At 33.1% G+C, this 11,483-nt stretch overlaps 2 protein-coding genes across 2 annotated transcripts in view; one reads left to right on the top strand and one right to left on the bottom strand.

The window, feature by feature from the left end:
- Positions 1 to 11,483, top strand: part of LOC125878495 (delta-aminolevulinic acid dehydratase, chloroplastic) — a 385,024-nt gene that overhangs the window by 325,055 nt on the left and 48,486 nt on the right. The gene's annotated exons all lie outside the window — the stretch shown is intronic.
- Positions 838 to 8,820, bottom strand: LOC125878494 (uncharacterized). The gene is made up of 4 exons (XM_049559767.1): positions 7,194 to 8,820; positions 4,140 to 4,219; positions 1,570 to 1,834; positions 838 to 1,474 (listed from the first exon to the last, which is right to left on the bottom strand). The coding sequence occupies exons 1-4, from the start codon at positions 7,948 to 7,950 to the stop codon at positions 1,203 to 1,205; spliced, it is 1,374 nt and encodes a 457-aa protein (XP_049415724.1). The 5' UTR covers positions 7,951 to 8,820; the 3' UTR covers positions 838 to 1,202.

Here is an 11,483-nt window from a genome sequence, read left to right on the forward strand (position 1 = left end):
TTCTCTCGCTTTATACAAACACAAACGCATTTTATACAATTTGCGTTTTTTGTATAAAGTGAGAGAGGCGAGTGAGAGAGTGAGATCTGGGAGAGGGGAGAGAGGGGAACGAAAATATATGTATATATACAATTTTCTCTCGCTTTATACAAACACAAACACACTTTATACACTTGAGTTTGTATAAAAAACGAGAGAGGCGAGGGAGAGAACGAGAGTGGCGAGCGAGATTCATCAGGAGAGAGGTGAAATAACAACAGTTTGTTATGAGATACAATTAAATCAAACTATATTTATAGCATTTAATTTGAATTAATAGTTTGCTATTATATACAATTTTCCCTTATTTCAACCCATAAAAAATTGGGTTGATAGGTAACTCGAATTGACTCATGAGAATTCTTATCAAAATATGTTTAAAAGAGCTTTTTTTTAATTTGATATGTTATATTTAGTCATAATAAAGAAGAAGAAAAATCTTATTAGGTACTAAAACAGTGTAAAGGAACAAATAAAACAATTAAGCTTAGTAAAAATTGAGTTGGGTTGAGTCTTGACCCATTATATAACCTATTATCTAATCCGTTTTGACTCAAGCAAATTTGTGTTGGGTTGGATCTTGACCTGATTGTTGCCTTAATCCATTATCACCCGCCCAATTGTCACCCCTATTCCTAGTTTATGACTGAGAAATGCTCGATGTCTCCTCCTATTGTCTTCAACCAGATCTTTGACTCCATTGTACATGAATCATCCTAATATAATACAGGCACAAATTTGTGTGTGTTGCCACTGGATCGATCAGCTGAAGTGGTAATTGTTCTAACGTTGCAAATGGATAAACTTATACATTTATAGATGAATTAGAACAAAAAAGGTAATGAGAAAAAGATCAAAAAGAAAGAACAGTCACATTGTAATAAATAACAAAAGAATTCTCTATACAAGCACAAGAGTTGGTAAAACAAAGGAAGTGGCAAAACATTGGCATTTCCTTCAACTTGCTATTACATCGATGGCATTTCAAAGTAACATTATAATCGTGCGGGAATTTGTGTTTTCAAGGAACAATAAGGACTAGCTTGAAGAGTGCATGCATCTCGCGAAAGGAGAAATCTTACCAAGCCAGAATTATAGCCAAGATAGAGATGAAGGAAGAAGCAGAAAACAACTGCAGTTTCGATTTGTCTACCACTTTCATCTCAGTATAGTCTCAAGTAACCTCCCCTTTCATTTCTTTCCCTAACGCCTGTACTTCTTCTAAGGAAGGATCTCCGATTGAGAGACCAATTTCTTTTCATGTCTCGCCTTCTCTTCCAAGCCATTATATGACTATAAAGTGCTGGAAAAAGGAAGCAGAGGAGAACCAACAGCAGCAGAACCACACACAACATCATAACATTGCGGAACCCTTCCTTCAATTCAGGTTCTCTTTGGTTGGTCCAAGGAACGCCTCCAACATTCATCCCGAACACTACAACATAGCAGACAATGTAGAGATAGATGTCAGATGCTTTTCAACTATGAAATGGAAAAAATAACTTGGACTTTATGAAACAAGTTCCTTACCTCCAGTTACTACCGACAAGGGAAGAAAGACGATGGAGAGGAAGGAAAGATAGTAAAGTTTTTTATTTATCTGCTCAGACTGCCAACTGTCAAGACCTGCCTGAATTGCTGTGACACGATTGGCAATAAATCCAACATTCTCCTTCAGTCTTCTCAGCCGACCAATTAACTCTTCAAGTGAGTTGACGTCATCGCTGGCAAACCAACCTTTTGAAGAACATTTCTCCTTGACTCGTGGAAATACTTGCTCCCCGTGTGCAATCACCTGCAACAAGAGTGATTAAGATTAAATATGTCTTTAGAATCTAAGATTATACATCTGAAATCTCATGAATAGGAGAAATTAATAGATATAGTATAAGGAATTTTACTGTCAATTGCATGACCAAAATGAGCAAGCAAGGTACTTTTTTTTGAGATGGATGAACAAAGTACTCTTTGATTAAACTATTGCCTTCCTTAATGGAACTAAATCAAGAAAACGACAAGAAATACAGGAAATGTGAGAAGATAATAGTTCATGCTCGGAAACCTACAGAAGTCTTTGGCTCATAGCAAGATGCTAGTGACTGGGGTTAAAGTCTCTGTTCCCTCTAGCAAGGGCCAATATCAAATTCTTAACCTCTTTTGTATTCCAGTCTCACGGTTCATTACTCCCACCTAATCAGGTGTCATATATATATCTTGATGATGGCAATAGTGTACTTTCGGTTGGTTGTGCAGCTTGGTGGAGGTGACCAGCTTATCCTGTTATGCCTGTAAATCCTTATCTAGCCTAACGTTTCCCTAAATCCTTTTACTTGGCAGTGTCGGCCTTAAACTAACTAATTTTTTCCTTCAGCTAATAGCCATAAAAGTTCCTTCTAGCACTACTGTATTACTCTTTCTGCAACTCTTCTATCTTGCTTTGATTCATTCTATTTGCTTCGGAGTTACTTGTTCTTTCAGAATAGTTGTTTTAGTGCATGTGTTTGTGATGCAGGGAGTCAATGATCAGAAAGCAGAGCACTCACTGATATGGGTTAAAGAAGAATATATGAAACTGGATCTCAAATGCCTATATACGTGATAGGCACAATGTTTTACTTTTTTCTTTGACCCCATCATCATTTGCTATCCCAGTCGGTAAAGTTGTTTAAAAATCAACACCTACAAACTTCACAAAAAAGGTTCACCGATAATTGAAGTGTAAAAATTTTTTCTTCTTAAAAGAAGTGTAAGACATCCTTAGTCTTTCCGTCCTCTTACATAAGTTCAAAAGAACTGATTTTTTTCGTCATGGCAAACAGCAGTCAAGAATGTCATTCTTCTGTTGCCCTACAAGATATGGCATTTGGGCCTAACTCAACTCCAAAAACCAGCTCTTACGGATAGGATTGTCCAAGTCCAGATAAGAAGACCATCAGCCCGTTCCCCAACCAATGTGAGCCTCTAACTCACTCTAACACCCTCTGCATGCCCAGACCACCAAAGGGAGCGTGGACGACATAACATGGAGTCCCAAACAGGAATGGACCTGGCTTTGACACCATGTAAGATATGGTACTTGAGCCTAACTCAAAACCAAAAGTTATCTCTTGAAGGGAGGATTGCCCAAGTCCATATAAGGAGACCACCGTGTTCCTAACCATGTTGAACTCTAACCCACTCTTACAGGAACAAATCGCTGGTATGCTGCTCAACAAGCAAGGAGTGGCATGCACATAGCAAAAGAAATAAAACCTAATATCATGAATATACTTTGCTTCTTATCTCCTCATCTTCAGAATGCATTTGTGCCACTTATTCTTTTTGTGATTCTTCTTGCAACACTTATGTTCTGTACTTGGATTTTCTTTCATTTGATTGCGTTTGATCAATATGTAAGGAAATGGTGAAGAAGGAAACTAAAGAAAAAGGAAATGGAGCATCAAGAAAACAATGTACAACAAAACCTATATTTGAATAGAATCTGCAACAAAGGCTTCGAGTTATAAAGAAGTGATCACATATGGGAGAAGAAACTGGAAACAATCAAACCTACCTCTTTTACTTCTATTCGTCTATTTCTCACCCTTGACTTTATTAAGTACTAGCTTTGGATGGTGTGTAATGTCTTTCTTCTGTCTCCTTAAACATTAATCCACTTTTCCATCCCAAGTCAAGGAACCTGACAACGTTCCTCATCCCCTTCACCCACCCACCACACTTGGAAGTATCGACATGAAATTAGTTGTTTACTAGGAGTAACAATTTCTTAAACAAAGGAAAATGCAGTAAATAAAGAAAAAGAACAAAATGCATGAAGGAATGCAAGAATCTAGAGTACTAGGCAAAAAGCAATAGGAAAACAGAGAGGATCATATTAAACCAATCCAAACTTAAATCTTCCTCAATAATTGTTAACAGCTAACAAAACGGAGAACATTTTGTGCCAGTTAAGAAAGTGTACTACTCTTTTTAGTCATAACTAAGTCCACCTTTTGGTAATTGAAAATAAATTATTAATGAAGGTAAATCCAAACAGGAAGAAAAAGCTACTCCTTTTTCTTTTCCCCTTCATGTCAGATTGATAGGAACTGTAGAACTACCTGGAGGAGGCGCTGCAGGTCAAGATGCATCTTCGGAAATCTTCTATCATCCAGCAATTGTTTCTTTAAAGCAAAACCGCCTGCAGCCAGAGAAGAAAAGAAGTCATTCACAATCTACAATGAACTTAAACAAAATTAATAAAATATGAAAGAAGGCATTAGGAATTAAATACATCAGGAATATTTTTCAGCACAAACCCACAAAAATCAAAGCAAAAAGAAAATATAATTCTGGAATTGTGCATTTGTGCATTGGGGTGAGAGTAAAATGAAGAAGCAATTTCATGAGTGATTTTAGGATCTACATTTTAGGAAGTAATGGTGATATTTCCTACTCACACCCACCTCCCCCCAAACCTCTCGCACTCAGGAGCCAAACAGTGTCTCGCTCTCATTTTTGCTCCCTTAACCCTGGTTAGAGGTGAAGAGTCTTTACCATTAGGCTATCCCTCATAATGTAATTCAGGAAAACTTATTTATCTTTTTTTTACTCAATTAAAATTCTAGTCTCCTGATCCCAATATATATATGCACTGGTATTTGAATTTTTTTACTCCTACTGCACATATGAATGTGCAAGTAGCTTCCAAATAGAATTAAAATGAGGGTTGAAATTTGAAACAAGGATTACTTCAACAAGTTTAACATGGAGTGTCCATCAAACTGAATCATTCATCATGATGACCGGCATCACTAGTTGACAATATTCTGTCAGATTACAAATATTCCCTGGACCTTATGCCATGGAATGTGTTTTTTTTTTTATCTCCGAACGCAGGATGAAATGATAATTTCATATTACGCGAAAGGAAAAAGGAAAATCACAAAAATTGAAACAATCTTTAGCTCTAGTCAAGTTGTCCGCAGAAAAAATACTATAAATGTCAAAATACTTAATTTTTTTGTAAATTGGTCAAGACAATTAATTTCATGCATGCATACAAAACTTAATTTGTGAATAGATTAAATCACAAATTACTTTTTTTTTTAGCTCCAACACTCTGTGCACACATAGTTTCACATTGGCAACCGACAACATTTATAACTTGACGGAAACAATGCAAATTCTAGAAAAATCTCTTATTATTTCGAGATAAATTAAGAGTGTCATCTTCTCCTTGTTTGCCTACTGACCTCTTTCATCTACTTTGGTCCTCCTTCCAAACAATTCCAATTGTTCTCTCTTCTAACAATACCAAAACATCTCTACCATTTGATTTTTATCCTCATTAAATGATTAAAGAACAAAGAGCTTCAAGTTTTGGAGACAACATACAAAGTTGAGATAGTTAGTCCTAAGTTATCAAGGCCAAAAGACCTAAAACAAAATATAGATGAAGGTGGAGAGAAGTATTTGTCACAGAAGTCCAAACAACAGGAATAAACCAGGAAAAAAAAGAAAAAAAAAGGAGTGAAAGAGACGTCAAGTGGGAAACATAGAATTACTCAAATGAAATTATATAAGCATACATGGAGGAACATCATAGGTGTCATAAACTTAAATAACAATTTTTGGGAGTTATAGACATAAAAGGCATAGATTAGTTATGGGTGTTATTAGAAGTGGAAGTTATGGAGATGAAGAAGTGTAAGTTATAATGGTGCCTCAACTTTTTAAAATATATAAAATGAATGAAGAAACAACATATACAAACACAACAAAAAGCCACATGTTTAAACAACGATAACATATATTTTTCATATAAGTATTAATTTGCAACAAAATATCAATAGTAAACAAACGATATGATGAAAATATTATGTCATTCGCCTTTAATTTGGATCAATCATATCCGACGTAATTATTTGAAATATGTTGATCTATCTACTTTCTAAGGCTAATTTCGAACCATTACCATTGTGTTTGACCTTGGTGATATCAATGAAATAAGTGAGCATGTTTTATTAACCAGATAACTAACCAGCTTATAGTGCTTGAGAATGAAAACAGAGAACGGTAATGTCATGAATAGAGATCCCACTACCTTCCTCCAACTTCAGACATCAAGCAATCGGGAGCGCAAAAATATGATGAAAAAAGATAGAAAGAAGATAACATAGAAACCAATTCCTGGAAGTAAATTATCAGATCTTGAAGTTCCAAAGCAGTTGTACCTGCTTGAAGAATTAAGGTGATAATAGATGCATAATCATAGAATTCATCACAGGAAACAACAATATTTTCAAACCAATAGGCAATAGTCTCATAGCCAAAAGCTATTTAACTAAACAATGAATACATGTTTTTCAGTCACTTAGTTAAGAGCCTGGATGGCTGCAAAATAACATGTCAATGAAACTGGATCATATAAGTCTAAAGTTATAAACACAAATTGGTTGGGTATACCAAAAATACTCAACTACAAAACATAGATAAAACATATTGCCTAAGCAAATTATTTTCATTACTTTTACTACGTACAGTTGTAGTAAATCAGGAATAAGAGATACCTACAGGTCTCAATAAGATTCCTCAAGAGGATAGGGAAAAAACTTCCTAACATCCATTGAGTACTTCTTACAGAGCTTCGCTAACAGAAAAATAAAACATCCAATCAATTCAGCTCTTCAACATAAATTTCATTTCACAGATAACTCTCAAAACAAGCCAGCATCAAAACACTGTCGAGCAAACAGCATGCATGAATTGCTCTGCATATACGGTAACATATATAAGCACAAAACTTTAACAAATCTTAAGAAGCAACCTTTACAAAGCACATGCAAAATTCATGACCCCGTAAAATATAATTGCAGAGAATAACTTCCACAAAAAGGCATGAGTTATAGAATATGAAGTGTCTGAAAATGCAACGTCTTGAAAACTTCTGTATTTTCATTATTTTTTTCCTTGAGTAACCACTTTCCCCCTTTAATTGAGTAAATACCTAGGCACTTTTTTATTTTTATAATTAAGAAACCTAAAATTAATGAGGAAAAAGCAAAAACAGAAGGAAAAAAAAGTGTTTATCTTGGCCAATGAGAGGTTCCAACTGCCAAGTCACCTTGTCTATGACCACAAATATATAGAGAGATAGGGAGGGGGAGATGTACCTTTGTCAATTTCCAGCTCCATTGAGTCCAACTCAATCTCCAGCTTCGTCACAACATCTTGAAGGTGATCCACATGTGTGTCTATGATGTGAACAACCAAATTAGACACAGATTTAGGTACAGGATTATCACCTTCCTCAGAATGATTCATCATCAATAGAAAATCAAGAACATGCTCCCTGATTACAGTCCCACCCCTTTCCTTCATTTCTCCACCACCAGAACTTGGACTTTCCACAATGGGAACCTCTGAGAGAAGGGACTGATTTACCGGGGAGAAACCCAATCTCGGAACACGGCCCAATGACACGGTGATCACTGAATTCTCAGTAACTCTTGCGGCAATTCTAAATGTAAATTTGCTGGACGCAGGACCAGGTGAATTGACTCGAAACACAAGAGCCCCATCTACATGCCCACAAAAGGGTCCATTGCTAACAAGTGACAAAATGTCTTGAAGCTTCATAGGAGGACAGAGTACATCAATAAGATATTGTGCAGACTCTGAGAGTCTCTGGTTCCACTTTGGAAGCTCAACATGGTACCAACAAAATTCTTTGCCTCTACCCTCTGTTAAATCCCATTCTTTATTAAAATAATTCCCTTCTCCATCAAAGATATAAGCTTTTTGCCTCACAGCACCAGAATATCGGGAGTTATTGTAACCATTGTCTCTACTATGTGCCCGTGAGGTCGTTTCTCTATCCATTTCCTCGCCTTCTCCTTCTATATTTAGATCTTTGCGACTAAGATCCATCACTCCTTACCCAACTTGTTTAATTTAGCTAATAATGAAACAACTCTCTATAACCTAAAATATATTCAACATGGATACCTACTTAAACTCCCTGAAATTTCCGACTTTATATACATTTTTCCCAGAAACAATTCGGACACAAGGAACTAAACCAGCAATAATGACCCAAATCAAGATAGGCAGAAATGTAGAGAACTCATGAAAACAGCCCTATCAGTTTCCCCCCCAAAAAGGAAAAATCAGGCTAACCACATTAGTCTATAAGGAATTCATGCAAATTTAGAATTCAATCTCATCACAGGCACACCAAGAAGAATAAGCACAATCATCACAATACCTCATTATCCCATTGCATCAATGATCTGAGAAGAAATTACATACACCCTCAAAGCCAAAAGCTTCACGATATCCTTAATAAAGACACACACGGATTAACACAATCAAACACAACTACAGTTCAAATCCAAGCTAATTGGGACCACCCAAAAACACATCTGTTTGGGTAAGGGATGAAAAATGAACAATATAGGCCCAAAGAAAATGATTTCTGTAAGATTCTTGTAACAAACAATCAAGAATTGACAAAAAAGATTAGCGGAGAAAACAAGAAAGGATCAATTGGTCAGATAAAGACAATGACTTTTCAAGATATTGGGAAGTTTCTTTGAAGGTTCTTGTTATTTCTGTCATCACCTGCGATTGTCAGTTGAATTTTTTAACATTTTCTTGATTATTTTAAAGATAAGTGTTGCCCAGTAGCAACCCAATTTGTATGTTCACCCACCCAAAATATAAAATTTAAAACACAGAAGAGAATACCGTATTTCTAGCCTGTGTTCCATAGAATGCGGTTGCTGAATTTTCTGCTTCCTTCTTGTAATGCTGAGAAGGAAGTTAAAGTGGATTTATTGAATAGGTAATTTTTTAGCGGAGCTTCAGTTAAAATGGAATGATAACTGCATTACTTTATGTGGTGACGCGGATGAGGCTCGAGGGCTCGTGTTCGAATTGTGTATATAAAAAAAAATCTTAATAGAGAGAATTTTTCTGAATGGGGGCTTACTTGATGGAAATCTAGAATAATCTGACTCTAATATGAATACTGAATATCAGGTGGAAAAGCAATAAAAAATAAAAAATAATAGAAACTGATAAATTATTTATCCTTATCATTTTCAAGATTATTATGGAAAAATAAAGTAACATTTACAATTTACAAATTATAATTGATAGGGACTAACAGATAAAACTGCTAGGGAACTAATATCTACTTTCTATCATGACGATCAAGGATATTATAATTATATTTGTATTTTTACTTTATATTTTAATTTTAAAATAATTAATCAATTTAATTTTGAATTTATTTTTTCGTTGTCTAAACATATAAAAACTGGCAACTTTATAAAAAGGGCATAAATTAGACTTTAAAAGATAGAATACTCAATTGATTTAATTTTATCCAGTCATTAATAATTTAATTATTTTTAGATAATATTAAATAGAACAAAGTATGAACGTTCATAACGAGTCCTATTAAAATCAAGAAATATTGGCCTGCTTTATCATCCACATAAGAATAATCAAGGTTTTTTTTTGAAAAAAAGTTATTAGTGAAAAAAGAACTTCAACAATAAGAGACATATAGCTAAAGTACTTGTAATTTCTTTTGTGAAAGTCTCAGAGCCTATTTGGATGGGCTTTTAAGCTGGTCAAATCGACTTAAAAGTCAGTTTTTGACTTATTAGAATATTTGGCAATTATCAAAGTGACTTATTTTAAGCCAAAAATTAAAAGCTAGGTGAGGGGTGTTTTTTTTTTTTAACTTAAAAGTCATTTTATGTTGACCAAGTATATTACCTTTTTGCCTTTAATTCTTTTATACAGTTCCCAAAATGCCCATATTGAATTAAACCTAACATCTATTATTATTATTTTTATTATTATAATTATTATTTTTATTTTTATTATTATTATCATTATTATTATTATTATTATTGTTATTTTTATTATTATTATTGTTATTGTTATTATTATTATTTTTTATTATTATATTATTATTATTGTTATTTTTATTATTATTATTATTATTTTTTTATTTTTTATTATTATTATTATTATTTATTATTATTATTATTTCTAAAATATGAATTTATATTCCTCTTATAAGTAATTTGTGGTGGTAAAGAAGTATGTGAATGATAGACAATTATTATTACTTGTGAATGAAATTAAAATAAATCTTAAATCTTTCAAGTGATCTATTCAAATTATATATTTTTAAAATCTAAAATAAGTTGCACATATAAAATTAACTTAAATAATAAATTTATATTCCTCTTATAAATAATTTGTGATGATAAAGAAATGTGTGAATGATAGACAATTATTATTACTTATGAATGTAACTAAAATAAATCTTAAATCTTTCCTTTGATTTATACAAATTATATATTTTTAAAATCTACAATAAGTTGCGCATATAAAATTAACTTAAATAATAAATTTATATTCCTCTTATAAATAATTTGTGATGATAAAGAAATATGTGAATGATAGGAAAATATTAGTATTACTTATGGATGTAAAATATAAATTAATTTTGTTTTAATTTTTTTCAAGTATAAAAACCTTAAATTAATCAACTTTTTATCATGTTAACAGATTTAAGGGTATTTCAGACATTTTGATAAAAAAAAAAGTGTTTACCAACACTTATTTGCCAAACACATCAACAACTTTTTTTTCAACTGCAGCACTTTTATCCAAACACATAACTACTTATTTTAAAAATAAGTTTTAACACTTTAAAAAGTTACTTTTTAAAAATTATTTTTTTAAGTTAATCCCAACGGGCTCTCAATCAATCTTCTGGAGATCTTTTTGTGATATTATTTAGTCAGGCACATAAAAAAAATTTACGATTTGAAATAAATTCAAAACATTTGACAATAATGAGGGACAAACAAATCTAATCAATGGTCTCTATTTCTTGGCATTTGTTTGTGCAATTTGATGTAGGGGTGCGCATCGGTCGGTTCGGTTCGGTTTTAGGTGTTATTGGTTCGGTTTATCGGTTTTCAGTTTGTAAATACTTCAAACTGATAACCAAACCAATAACATATTTCTTATCGGTTTTTGGTTAATCGGTTTATGGTACTTAACGGTTCGGTTTTCGGTTTAACCAATAAGAAAATACTCATATATATTATATACACGATAAGAAAATTTTCAAATAAACCATATGATTTTTCCAGCATTTGGCATGAAAGTAATAATCATAAAAGTAACAATCATTTTTCTTGCAAGTTTAGACACTAGACACATTCAAAGGAAAAAGTGTGAAAGTAACAATCGTTTAACCATTAACAAAAAGTGTGAAAGTAACAATCGTTTAACCATTAACAATAAGACTAGTAAATTTAGTATAGTCTTATTGGGTTATCGGTTTAACCATTAACAAAAATTATAAAACCGGAAACCGAACCAATAACCCAATAAAAAAATTTGCAAAACCGTTTAAAAACCGTTAG

The sequence above is a fragment of the Solanum stenotomum genome, chromosome 10 (genome assembly GCF_019186545.1).
Source record: "Solanum stenotomum isolate F172 chromosome 10, ASM1918654v1, whole genome shotgun sequence".
Taxonomy (NCBI): domain Eukaryota; kingdom Viridiplantae; phylum Streptophyta; class Magnoliopsida; order Solanales; family Solanaceae; genus Solanum; species Solanum stenotomum.

Excerpts from the sequence above, each read along its gene's own strand:
- LOC125878494 (XM_049559767.1), bottom strand. The coding sequence starts at position 7,950 with ATGGATCTTAGTCGCAAAGATCTAAATATAGAAGGAGAAGGCGAGGAA. Across the intron at positions 4,220-7,193 it reads GGAGCTGGAAATTGACAAAG|GCGGTTTTGCTTTAAAGAAA; the intron begins GTACATCTCCCC and ends CTCTGGCTGCAG. Across the intron at positions 1,475-1,569 it reads CTTGTCGGTAGTAACTGGAG|TGTTCGGGATGAATGTTGGA; the intron begins GTAAGGAACTTG and ends GCTATGTTGTAG.